General features: G+C 36.2%; 1 protein-coding gene across 1 annotated transcript in view; it reads left to right on the top strand.

Moving 5' to 3' along the window:
• Window positions 1-14,467, top strand: part of mipol1 (mirror-image polydactyly 1) — a 93,981-nt gene that overhangs the window by 73,141 nt on the left and 6,373 nt on the right. Inside the window, exon 13 of the mRNA XM_073827371.1 lies at window positions 9,870-10,049. Within this exon, the coding sequence (XP_073683472.1) occupies window positions 9,870-10,049 (180 nt within the window). The remainder of the gene's footprint in view (window positions 1-9,869; window positions 10,050-14,467) is intronic.

The following is a 14,467-nucleotide window of genomic DNA, read 5'->3' as shown; positions in this document are numbered from 1 at the left end:
CGATTTGAGCCACAGTCATTTTCTGGAGTCTCTCCCTCATTTTGGTGTTTGATATTTGTGTTTATTATTAACTTTGTATATGAGGTAAAACAGTAGCAAGTTGTCTGATCTTTACAGAGATTTCTAATCATTCAGCTCTCAGTGAACTGATTATCAGTGGCATTTATTTCCATTTTCTTGTGTTTTCCCTGTTTGGTTCAAACCCCCGCCGATTGAGCTGAAATTACTTATTCTCGGAAATCCTTGGATGTTGATAACACCAGTAGTTATGCCACATTGCTAGATGGAAACTTTGAATTTATGTGATATTTATAGCGCCTGTGGCATTAACAGACTTTATCCCCAAAACAGAGCAAACTGTAGCCGCTGCATTAGCCGCCTTCGCCGTTCTGTGCAGCAAAATACATTTCGTAGATTGCATGGAACCCCTCCCAGCAAGCAGTGGCTGCTTTATCCATACACACAGCAGCGTTCCTGCCTGGGCTCAGTGCAAGAAATTCGTTTTTTCATGAACGAGTGATCACAACTTTGCTGTTTGTGTTCGCCATTGGGTGTGTTCTCATATTTCTGTGTTCTATTGAGGGAACGAGACATATTGAAACAACCACGGCCTTTATCAGCAGCTGTCAGCATGAGTGATTGGGGTTAGGAATGGCTGACAGTGGGATGTGGTCGGTAGTTAGTTTACATCCACATCAGGTTGCTATAGACATCTGTCAGTAGAATGTCTGTCTCTGCTTTGACGGTAGTCTCTATGTACTTTTTTGCCTGTAGATAAATGCGCTCTATTAAAAGGTTATTTTACATTTCCCATCTGATAGCATTTTGTGGTGGTGTTAATGTTTAACTGGCCTGTAGAGTTAGAGGGCAGGTTCGTTGGGATCCCACCCCTGTGATCAGGTATCTTACGGTTCTGGTTAATGTTTAACACAGTCCTCAGGTCGCTTGTCTGGCAACCTTTATAACTAGACCAACATACACTGTTTTTAACGAGTAGCATATGTTTGGTTGAATGCACAATGTACAAGGGGAGTTAGTATTTCTTTTATATCTAGTCATTATTACTGTTGCTCATACTTAAATATAGGGTTCGTACAAGGTGCTTGAAGTACTTGAATTTGACTTTTTGAAATTTAATCGAAGCAATATTCCTGAAGAGGTACTTAAAAAGTGCTTGAATTATTGAAAGACAGTGTATCTATGAAATAAGTTTTATATATCTTTAATATCTTTTTACACAAAATTCATGCACAAAATACTTTTTTCCGCTTATTTCAGTTAGTAAAACTAGTAAACAAAAACAAATAAAAAGCATGTAGTGATGAGTGAAACTGAGTTTTTTTAAAGTGACTCACTGTTTTGAAGCGCTTCAATTGGGTCGCGTATCACGAATCATTTGATTCAGAACAGGACTTCGGAGCACGTATCACAATTTATTTGATTTAATTTGCAACTTCGGAGCAGGTTTGCAAATCTTTTGCTTCACATCAGAACTTTGGAACGCGGTTCGCAAATCATTTGATTCAAATCCAGACTTCGGTGCAGGTTTGTGAATCATTTGATTCGGATCGAGACTTCGGTGCAGGTTTGCGAATCATTTGATTCAGATCGAGACTTCGGTGCGTGTGTCGCAAATCATTTGATTTAGATTGGAACTTCAGAGTGCATATCGTAAATCATTTAATTTAGATTGGAACTTTGGAGCAGGTTCACAAATCTTTTGCTTCTCATCAGAACTTTGGAGCATGGTTTGCGAATCATTTGAATTAGATCAAGACTTCGGTGCAGGTTCGTGAATCATTAGATTCAGTTTGGGACTTCAGAGCATGTGTTGTGAATCATTTGATTTAATTTGCAACTTCAGAGCAGGTTTTCACATCGGAACTTTGGAGCGTGGTTTGCGAATCATTTGATTCAAATCCAGACTTCGGTGCCGGTTTGCAAATCGTTTGATTCAGTTTGGAACTTCAGAGCGTGTGTCGTAAATCATTTGATTTAGATTGGAACTTCGGAGCAGTTTCGCAAATCTTTTGCTTCACATCGGAACTTTGGAGCGTGGTTCGCAAAGAATTTGTTTCAGATAGAGACTTTGTGCAGGTTCGCGAATCATTTGATTCAGTTTGGGACTTCGGAGCATGTGTTGTGAATCATTTGACTTAGTTTGCAACTTCAGAGCAGGATTTCACATCGGAACTTTGGAGCGTGGTTTGCAAATCATTTGATTCAAATCCAGACTTCGGTGCAGGTTTGCAAATCGTTTGATTCAGTTTGGGACTTCAGAGCGTGTGTCGTAAATCATTTGATTTAGATTGGAACTTCGGAGCAGGTTCGCAAATCTTTTGCTTCACATCGGAACTTTGGAGCGTGGTTCGCAAATAATTTGTTTCAGATAAAGACTTTGTGCAGGTTCGCGAATCATTTGATTCAGTTTGGGACTTCAGAGCGTGTATTTCGAAACATTTGATTCAGTTTGGGACCTCAGAGCCTGTATTTCGAAACATTTGATTCAGTTTGGGACTTCGGAGCCTGTATTTCGAAACATTTGATTCAGTTTGGGACCTCAGAGCCTGTATTTCGAAACATTTGATTCAGTTTGGGACCTCAGAGCCTGTATTTCGAAACATTTGATTCAGTTTGGGACCTCAGAGCCTGTATTTCGAAACATTTGATTCAGTTTGGGACTTCGGAGCCTGTATTTCGAAACATTTGATTCAGTTTGGGACCTCAGAGCCTGTATTTCGAAACATTTGATTCAGTTTGGGACTTCGGAGCCTGTATTTCGAAACATTTGATTCAGTTTGGGACCTCAGAGCCTGTATTTCGAAACATTTGATTCAGTTTGGGACCTCAGAGCCTGTATTTCGAAACATTTGATTCAGTTTGGGACCTCAGAGCCTGTATTTCGAAACATTTGATTCAGTTTGGGACCTCAGAGCCTGTATTTCGAAACATTTGATTCAGTTTGGGACCTCAGAGCCTGTATTTCGAAACATTTGATTCAGTTTGGGACTTCGGAGCCTGTATTTCGAAACATTTGATTCAGTTTGGGACCTCAGAGCCTGTATTTCGAAACATTTGATTCAGTTTGGGACTTCGGAGCCTGTATTTCGAAACATTTGATTCAGTTTGGGACCTCAGAGCCTGTATTTCGAAACATTTGATTCAGTTTGGGACCTCAGAGCCTTTATTTCGAAACATTTGATTCAGTTTGGGACTTCGGAGCCTGTATTTCGAAACATTTGATTCAGTTTGGGACCTCAGAGCCTGTATTTCGAAACATATGATTCAGTTTGGGACCTCAGAGCCTGTATTTCGAAACATTTGATTCAGTTTGGGACTTCGGAGCGTGTATTTCAAAACCATTTGATTTAGATTGGAGCTTTGGAGCGCGGTTCGCAAATCATTTGATTCAAATCCAGACTTCGGTGCAGGTTTGCGAATCATTTGATTCATTTTGGGACTTCAGAGCATGTGTTGCGAATTATTTAATTTAACGTCAGAGCAGGTTCGCAAATCCTTTGCTTCACATCAGAACTTTGGAGCGCGGTTCGCCAATAATTTGATTCAGATCGAGACTTCTGTGCAGGTTAGCGAATCATTTGATTCAGTTTGGGACTTCAGAATGCGTTTTGCAAATCAGTTGTTTCAGATCAGGATTTCGCGTATCTTTTTTTTTTCTTTTTTTTTTTTTTGTACAGTAGAAAACATCAAACTATTAAGGCAGTACAGTTATAAAAACAAAACAAAGAAAAAGAAAGTATACACAAATACAACTCCTTTAAGAAAATTAACCGTAATTTTATTTTGAAAGAGAAGACATTGTTTGATAAGTGAGATCTCTGATTGAAGTCCTTAAAAAAAACAAAAAAGTAGTGCTTGAAAAGTCTTTGAAAGTCATGGAATTTCATTTTACAGTATCTGTACGAACCCTGTAAAATAGTTCACCCAAAAAAAATTTAATAAATGAATAAATAATCGATTGCTCAAAATTTACTCAAGGCCATCCAAGATGTAGGTGAGTTTGTTTCAACATTGCAACAGATTTGGAGAAATGTAGCATTACAATGGTGGATCCTCTGGGTCAGAATGAGTGTCCAAAAAAAAAAAAAATCAAAAGTTGTTTCAACTTAAAGTAAGTGTTTGCGCTGCCTTAAAATGTTAAGTTTAGTCAACATGAAATGTTAAGTTGTACTATGAGAAAATGTGGATATTTGAGTTGAGTAAACTTAAAATTTTAAGGCAGCACAAATATTTTTTTTAAGTTGAAACTACTTTTTTTCAAAAACATTTTTTACAGTGTAGTCTACATCACTACACCAGTCCATCCGTTAACATCTTGCGAAGTGAAAAGCTAAATGTTTGTAGTAAATAAATTCATTAATAGGGCTTTATATTTTAAGTATGAGTCCTCTATCCATAATACTGCTTTCTGCTAGTTATAAGGCCTTAATTATGGATTTGTTTCTTAAAAACATGCTGCTTTTCACTTTACAAGATGTTATGTGATGTACTGGAGATGTGATGTTACTGTGTTTTTTTTTATCAGCTGTTTGGACTCTCATTCTGACGGCACCCATTCACTGCAGAGGATCCACTGGTGAGCAAAGTAATGCTAAATTTCTCCAAATCTGTTCTGATAAAGAAACAAACTTATTTGCATGTTGAATGGCCTGAGGCTTTGGACTTTTTATTTACTATAAACGTAGCTTTTCACTTCACAAGACATTAAATGATGGACTGTAGTCATGTGGAATGGTTGTGGATTATTGTGATTTTTTTTTTTATCAGCTGTTTGGACTCTCATTCTGACGGCACCTATTCACTGCAGAGGATCGATTGTGAGCAAGTGATACTAAATTTCACCAAATCTGTTCTGATGAAGAAACAAACTCATCTACATGTTGAATGCCCTGAGAGTTTGTCAGTGTTTAGCAAATTTTCATTTGTGTATGTCTCTTAATAATAATGGATTTTAATTCAAATCTGAGGCTCCACAAAGAACTTTTAACATCCATTCCAACAATAGGTTCTTTCTAGTGGAAAAAAAAGATTCTTCAGATTATTAAAATATAATTTGCACTAATTGAAAAAAAATGTTCCTCTATGCCATTGCTGCAAAAACACCTTTTGGAACCTTTATTTTTAAGACTGTAGTATAATCACATCCTTCACAGCTTCTGTGTAGTAAACATCGGCGTTTCTCTGAGCGGGACATGATCGTCATATATCCTGCTATAATGATTCTCATAAAGTGGGGACCAGGATGGACCAGTTGTGTCTGTGGGGGGGTGGGTGGACTTAGATAAGATAATCCATAGTGTGGCAATGCTTCTCTGCCCTTGTTTGTCACTGTCATTGGACCTTTGTACCCAATATGTTTGCATTTAATTAAACAAAGCACACAACTTTACATCACTTTCTCGACCATCAATATCGCATCAGAATTGATTACCTCCTGCCTTAAAAAAAAAAAGAAAAAAAATTTAAAGGAAGAACCTGACATGCAAACCTTCCTGGAACTAATTAGCAAGACTGAATGAGTAATATGACTTCAGGGCAACAACATACAGCCAAAAGACAAAAACTGCTGCCAATCACTTTTGATGTCTCTGTCACATACAGGCATGTAAGCCAGACAGACGTTTTGTATTGTCAGCTAATCGTGCCATTGTATTAAAAGCATTGTTTGCCTGGCTAATATGAATGCCCACTTAATAGCGCTATGGTTTTCTGTATGTCTGTGGTCGCAGGTGAGCACGGTGTACCTGTGTGTGTTTTTACAGCCGTTCATCTGGTTTCTGCTTGAATGAAAAGGGGAGCAGGTGTCATCATTATTTAGACCTGATATTGACATCTCCATGCTCTTTGTGTTATGTTAAAGCATATTAGTCCCTTGCAGTTTGTTGACAGCTTTTTAAGCACCTTAAAGCCAGGGTTGCCAGGTATGAGTAACAAAAGTAGTCCAAATATTAAAACTCTAAATATGCAAAGTACATATTTTACTGTCGAAAACCAATATGTGACCCTGGAACACAAAACCAGTCATAAGGGTCAATTTTTTGGAAATTGAGATTTATACATAATCTTAAAGCTCAATAAATAAGCTTTCCATTGATGTATGGTTTGTATTTGGCAGAGATACAACTATTTGAAAATCTGCAATCTGAGGGTTAAAAAAAATCGTCTTTAAAGTTGTCCAAATGAAGTTCTTAGCAATGCATATTATTTTTATTATTAAGTTTTAATATATATTTATGGTAGTAAATTTACAGAATCTCTTCATGGAACATGATCTTTACTTAATATGCTAATGATTTTTGTCATAAAAGAAAAATCGATCATTTTGACCCATACACTGTATTGTTGGCTATTGCTGTATATATACCCATGCTACTTAAGACTGGTTTTGTGGTCCAGGGTCACATATATCGTAGTGATCATAAACCCAGCTCAAGAGCTCCTTACCAGTGGCCCTCCTTCACAAAATTTAACATCTACTGCAGTTTTATAATTGGTATAATATCAAATATTTTCGTACAAGCATTTCAGTCAAATATACTTTATGCAATATGTCAAACCATTAAACCGCGGGGGAAAAATTAACCCATGGCAACAGTTTAAAAGTATCCCAAATTCTGTGGGAAAACCATGGACATGGCAACCCTGCTTGAAGCATAGAAAACAGTATTGTTGAGAGGAGGCAAAATAACTTTTTTTATTTGACGGACAATAATACAGGTGATTAAAATCTATTAGATATACAGTAAGTAACCACACAACAACCAAGGAAGTCTATCCAGGTTATTTTGCAAGCTATTTCTTTGAATGATACTAGAAGAATAAGAAGGTCCAGTAAAAGGTCAAACTATTTGCGCTATAAACACAGTTTTTTCATGCACCTGTCAAGTTTGAGATTTTGGGCGTTTTGGTTTTTCATAAAGTTTTTTTTTTTAGACTAGTGGAAAGAAAATATCCAAAAAAGACACTGTTAAATGTTTCTTTTATAGCACTTCATCTATTTGTGTCAATAGATTTCAATTACAATACATATTTTTAAAGGCCATTTTCTCAAAATTATTTTTTTCTTCTACACTGAGCCATAAATCTCCACTTCAGTAGTACTTACACACACCAAACTTTACATTTTTATTCCTGTCTATATCCTGAATTTTTTGTTTTCTGAATTATAGAGTGACAAAATCCCCTCTGTAAAAACATTTGACTTTAATATGTCAAAAAAATGAAACAAGAAAAAATGTTTGCAATTACAGTATCAGTGTAATCAATCAACTGGTAAATTAGGATGATAACTATTAGTTATATAAAATTTTAGCAAAAATTTACAGATAATATACTCACCCCATTGTCGTCCAAGATGTTAATTTCCTTCTTTCTTCAGTCGTAAATAAATTATGTTTTTTGAGGAAAATATTTCAGGAATTATTTCCATATAGTGGACTTCTATGGTGCCCACGAGTTTGAACTTCCAAAATGCATTTTCAGCCGAGGCATAAGGTGAAACAATCAGTCATTTTTTGAAAAAAAAAAAAAAAATGTATACACTTTAAAACCTCAAATGCACATCTAGTCTAGCTCTGCCATGTGTATGCATACTCTGTGTATTGCTGATCGTGACAGTTAGGGTATGTCAAAAAACACCCAATTCATTTTCTCGTTCTACCTCGCTGTTTTACTTTTTTTGTAACGGGTGATTTGACCTTCTTTGCACATTCATTTTGTAAACACTTGGTCGGTACTTCAGCGATGAAGCGCAGTTTGAAGTTGGAGGAGAAAATGAGATAGGAGTTTTTCGACATACCCTAATTCTGTTGAACCGGATTGCACGCAGAGCTAGACAAAATGAGCATTTGAGGTTAAAAAGTATATAATTTTTTTTTTTTTTTTTTTTTTTGAAAATGACAGATCGTTTAGCTAAATAAGACCCTTATTCCTCAGCTGGGATCGTTTAGAGCTCTTTGCAGCTGCATTTAAAACGCATTTTGGAAGTGCAAACTCGGTGGCACCATAGAGGTCAACTAGATGGAGAGAAATCCTAAAATGTTTTCCTCAAAAAAAACAAAACAATTTCTATATGACGTAAGAAAGAAAGAAATTAGCATTTTGGTTGAAAACGGGGAGTACATTATCTGTAATTTTTTTTTTTTTTAATTAATTAAAATGATTATGATTAAAAAAAAATCTTAATTTAAAAGAATAGTAGAGTTCACACCACAAATATAACGATAATGTTACAGAGGAACAGTTTCTTTTGAATCACTTTTAAAATGAGTTTTCCAGCTGATGAGCAATAAAAATGACAACAGCCAAATTTCAAGTTAAAAACAGCCATAACTGCTTTTATATTAAAAATGTTGTGGAGAATGTTATCTATTAGCAATTCTGTTCATCTCAATGACAGTTGTTAGATTGCTGCATGAAGCTCTTGATTGTTGCCATCTTTGCACATTGGCATGGGCATTTTATGAGTGCAGCCACCTGAAATGTAAATGCCATGTCAAATATAGCAAAGCCTTGGCAGCACTTAAGCATTTCGGTGGTTTTGTTTTGCAAAGGAAATCCGCATCATGTTTTCATTAGAAATGTTTATTCTTTAAAACGTTGCTTTTCTCAAGAAGTCAGTTTGTTTTTTATGACAGTTAGTGGCATTGCAATGTATGCTGATTACTTGAGCTTTTGGCAGTAGTTGTACAGTTCTGCTCGTGTTCGTTGGTTAGACTGATATGTATCTATCGTCGCCCCTACCTTTCCGTTTTTATCTTGACCCTCGTTATCTCACGCCTTGTTGAAAAACACCTGTCTGAAATTCACCTCGAGTTGGATGCAGCGCCGTGAGAGCGCTAATGTATTCCGCTGACATTCTGAGGAATTATTAGCCCCAGATATTGTTTCTTGTACTGACATTCCGTTTGAATATTAGATGTGTCTGTTGATATAGAGTTATGATTCCCACCTCCAGGTAAACTGCAAGCATACTCTCGCTGTGTCTGGGTCAAGTTTCATGTTTGTGTAAGAAATTTGACCATTGGCATTTCTCCTCCTGGCTTATGAAACATGAGCCTGATGCTACACCGTCAGTCAGCCGTTATATTGTTCTTGTAATTTTGATGATTGTCTTTCCCGAGGAGCTTTTGAAGTGTGCGATGGATAACAAAGATATGTCGTTTTGTAGTTTTTATATGCATTAAAATTGATATTACTTGGAAATTAACACACTTGCCAATTCAGTTCAGTTCATATTAGTTAATATTTTTTTAATTCATAAACAATTATATAATCTTTGCCTACTGCATTTGTTAGAATGCACTGAAAACATAGTAACCTAAATATATAAATTTAATCAAGTTCAAGTTAAGATCAAGTTAAAAATTAGTTAATATCACTGAATCAAACTAAATGCATTAATTTTTACCTACAAACGTTTTTTATGGGTTAAATCAGGTAGATATAGCTCTAAAAGTTAGCAATTGCAGTTAGAGTGTAGGCTTTGTTAATAAAATATTATCGTTCATATTACCGTTTGATGTTTTTAAGATGCCAACTTGGCCCTTGCATAATTTGTACCCTTTTTCACATTATTTTATATTTAATAAAGTGGAAAATGTGCAGAATTCTGCTGAATGATTTTAAATATGGTGAACTTTTAATAGTTAAAAGTATTTTATTGAAGCAGCAAAAACATTTCCAAATGGAATTATTTAAAATTTATTAAAACAAGTAGTTGGGGATGTATAATTTTTGAATACTGACATAAGATTTGGTTACACTTTATTTGAGCAGTCAAGTGAACACTCTTAATTCATGTCTGACTCTATCACTAATTATCTATCAAAACTTTTTTGTGTTTTTAGTGTGCTGCATCAGTCTGATGAGACCAGTCCGGACAGTCCTGCCACCTCAAGTCAGACCCAGACCCAGATTCAGCCCCTGCTGCACCGTCTGCAGCAGCTGACATCAGAATTTCAGAGCGCTCAGAGCCAGCTGTGTCTGACCCAGGAGAGAGAGAAAGAGGCCAATGAGAAAGTGCAGAGGTGAGTACAGACACGTGCGCTGCTGGTCACAAAAAAACAACATACCAAAACCATGTTAAACTTCCACTCTACTGGTCAAAAGTTCAGAATGATTAGGATTTTCAGTTTTTTTTTTTTTTTTTAAGATTTCTTATTTTCAATGTTTCTTGAGCAGAAAATTACCATATTAGAATATGATAATTTGCTTCCTGACTAGCAAATTTTCATATTAGAATAATTTGTGAAGGATCATGTGACAATAAAGTAATGATGCTGAAAATTTAGCTTTGCACCACAGGAATAAAAAAAAAAAAAACATTTTTAATTAATTAGAAATTAAAAACCAATTAACTCTCATTTAGTCAGTTATTTTTCATTAGTTCCAAGTTCCAAACTTGCATGACTGACTTTGATTCTTTGAAAAAGAAAAGGAGATTTTATGCAGAATGTTCATGCTGCTATTTTTCTTTCCATGAAAATGAAAAAGTACTGTGAAAGCATTTTAAAAATAGGCCATAATCCCAAATCAACATTCGTTTGGACAGTGGCTGACAGAGTTCAACACGTTAGGAAAGCACATGCAAATAGATGAATCACCGTCTTTATCAGTTTGACAACACATACGCTGAAAATACTCAAAACACAGAAATGCTCTGCAAATACTCACAACACAACTAAATACAGAAATGTATTTACCATTTGTATAACCACAGTTGTAAATACCACGGTTAAACTATGGATAGTGTAACAAAACCATGGTTCATTTCCAAAAAATATCCCAAAAACTATTTGCAGTGTGTTTCTGTATTTGGTTGTGTTGTGAGTATTTGCAGAGCATTTCTGTTTTTGGTTGTGTTCTGAGTATTTGCAGTGCGTTTCTGTATTTGGTTGTGTTGAGAGTATTTGTATTTTTCTTCATGTTGAGAGTATTTGCAGCGCATTTTAATATTTTGTTGTGTTGTGAGTATTTGCAGCACATTTCTGTTTTTTGTTATGTTGTGAGTATTTATAGCACGTTTCTGTATTTTTTTTTACTCATGTTGTGAGTATTTATAGCACGTTCGGCTTTTGGTTGTGTTGTGAGTACTTGCAGCGTGTTTCTGTTTTTGGTTGTGTTGAGTATTTGTAGCACATTTATGTCTTTTTTTACTCATGTTGTGAGTATTTGTAGCACATTCTGCTTTTTGCAGCGTGTTTCTGTTTTTGGTTGTGTTGTGAGTATTTGCAGTATATTGTTTTTGTTATGTTGTGAGTATTTATAGCACGTTTCTGTATTTTTTACTCATGTTGTGAGTATTTTTAGCATGTTCTGCTTTTGGTTGTGAGTATTTGCAGTGCGTTTCTGTTTTTGGTTGTGTTGTGAGTACTTGCAGCGTGTTTCTGTTTTTGGTTGTGTTGAGTATTTGTAGCATGTTTCTGTCTTTTTTTACTCATGTGAGTATTTGTAGCACATTCTGCTTTTGCAGCGTGTTTCTGTTTTTGGTTGTGTTGAGTATTTGTAGCACGTTTATGTCTTTTTACTCGTGTTGTGAGTATTTGTAGCACGTTCTGCTTTTGCAGCGTGTTTCTATTTTTGGTTGTGTTGTGAGTATTTGCAGTACATTGTTTTTATGTTGTGAGTATTTATAGCACGTTTCTGTATTTTTTACTCATGTTGTGAGTATTTTAGCATGTTCTGCTTTTGGTTGTGAGTATTTGCAGTATGTTTCTGTTTTTAGTTGTTATGAGTACTTGCAGTGTGTTTCTGATTTTGGTTATGTTATATTTGTAGCACATTTTTGTTTTTGGTTGTGTTGTCAGTATTTGTAGCGTGTTTCTGTTTTTGGTTGTGTTATGAGTACTCGCAGCGCATTTCTGTTTTCGGTTCTGTTGTGAGTAGGCATGCTTTATGTATTTTTTTTAACGTTGTAAGTATTTGCAGCATGTGTGTTGTCAAATTGATGATGTTTTCTTAATTTGCAGGTGTTTTTCCAATTGCATGAACATTCTCCAAAAATTCTACTTTTGTGTTCCATTAAAGAAGCCTGATTATTTCTGTTTGGAGATATTTCTGCACTTACTGAACATTTTTAAAGCCTGTTCTCTTAGTCTCCCTAACCTTGGCCTCCTGATCTGTTCTGTACATTTATAAAAACTGGTTGTCTGGTAGATATTCCCTCTCTCTCCCTCTTGTCTCGCTCGCATGGGGGGCTCCCCACGCAAAGCAAACACAGGCTGGCCTGCTGATCTATTTACATGATGAATTAACCAAAGGGGGTGGAGATGCTGAGCTGAGGGGGTGCTCAAAACACAGAGAGAACCCCCTACCACCCCATCACAATGACAGAACTTTAGTGCACTGTTTACACATCCCGCTCTGAAGGGTTTCCATTTTCAGAGGTGAGATCACACAGCCTCTGCTGCATGACATGAAACTCCATATCCCACAATGCACTTTGCTTTGACCGGCACTGCTGTCCTCACCTAGACAGCAAGTGTGTATCAGAGCAGCTTGTTTGTGTACATTGGTCTGACCAAGCGGCGTGCACAGTGCAAGGTTCAGTCGTGTGAGTCACTACTGTCTGCAGCATAGCTCATTTCACCCCTGTGCAGGACTACTGGAAGAGTCTCTGTGTAGTATTACTGGAAGTTAACAAGTTCCCTGTATTCTGAGAATCAGCATGTTATTTATTGCTCCAGGCCCTGAATTAGTGCCAGATCAGTTCTTAAAGGAATAGTTCACCCAAAAATGAACATCATTTATTCACGCTCATGACTCTCTTTGTTCTGTGGAACACAAAAGAAGATATTTTTTAAAATGTTGGACCTCACTGAATTTCATTGCGTGGGAAAAAAATGTTAATATCATCTTGTGTGTTACACAGAAAGTCAAACTGCTTTGAAATGACATGAGAGTAAGTACATTATAATAAAATGTGACCCCGAAACACAAAACCAGTCATAAGTAGCATGTGTATATTTGTAGCAATAGCCAACAATACATTGTATGGGTCAAATGTTTTTTTCTTTTATGGCAAAAATCATTAGGATATTAAGTAAAGATCATGTTCCATAAAGATATTTTGTAAATTTGGTACTGTAAATATATCAAAACTTTTTATATTTATCATTTTTTATGTATTGCTAAGAACTTGATCTGAATAATTTTAAAGGTGATTTTCTCAATTTAGATTTTTTTGCACCCTCAGATTCCAGATTTTCAAACAGTTGTATCTCAAACAAATATTGTCCTATTCTAACAAACCATACATCAATGGAAAGACTATTTATTCATCTTTCAGATGCTGCATACATCTCAATTTAAAAAAAAAATTGACCCTTATGACTGGTTTTGTGGTCCAGGGTCACAAGTGTTTTTATATTATATTATATTATATTACATTACATTATTTCTTTTTAATTCTTAGTTAAAGTTTGCAGTTTTTATTAGTAAGTATGAATTTTTATTTTACTTTAAGCTTTAGTTATTTTAGCACATTAATTGAAATGAGAAATGTTGCTTTGGCAACTAGCTGAAGTAATTTTTTTTTAGCATTTTATTTCAAGTTACAATATTTTTTTCCTGTTTTTAGTTTTAGTTAGCCATAAAAACTCAATGTGCAAATGTGCAAATATTGTACCTTTAGCCATACAACAGCAACTTATCTACTTCTATCTTATCACATTATCTACCCCTAAAAGCTGTATATTTGTACTTTAGAGTAGTAATATGTGCTCTTAAGGTACTACTATGAACCTTTTAGGGGAAAATAAAGTTTTATGGAAAATAATGTGAAATATGAAGATTTTTTTTTTTATTCCTCCTTTTGTGTATTGTGTTGAGTTTTTGTTGAAACAACACATTTTTCTTGATGGTGATGGTTAGGGTCGAGGTGACAGCTATTTTGTCTCATAGAGCAAAGGATAACATGAGTGTCAGCTTCTACGTGTCTGTACAACTAGGATCGTCCACAGTAAGCGGGAGGGGAATCGCGCTAGTCACACCTGACCGCTAGCTGACATTCAGATGGATGCCCTGCACTCACCGGGCTCCGGGCAGCCTGTGGGAAGCCGCTCTGACGTGGGCCTCGTCGCATGACGGTGAGAAGAATGCAGGGGTGATGCGACCGGCCTCTGGGCTCCCACAGCAGGCGAACCGGGGAGGAGGAAGCCCAGCGCCAGCCCAGAATGTGGCACCTGAGTGCGGTCCTCCAGACCCATTGACGGAGGAGCTGAGCTGAATGTCTAATGACCTGCTGAATCAAATTTGGCCGTGAGAAGCGTACAAAGGACCTTTTCATTGGCCCGACGGCCCACAAATGGGCTGTGGCTGGTACATCTCATCCAGGGTTATTACTGACTACAAGGATGTTTACTAACTGAAACGATAAAAAAAGTATAGATAGATAGATGATAGATAGATAGATAGATAGATAGATAGATAGATAGATAGATAGATA

This window comes from Garra rufa, chromosome 21 (assembly GCF_049309525.1).
Source record: "Garra rufa chromosome 21, GarRuf1.0, whole genome shotgun sequence".
Lineage (NCBI taxonomy): Eukaryota > Metazoa > Chordata > Actinopteri > Cypriniformes > Cyprinidae > Garra > Garra rufa.
Note: the sequence above shows the minus strand (reverse complement) of the source record. Positions and strands in the feature narration are given on the sequence as shown.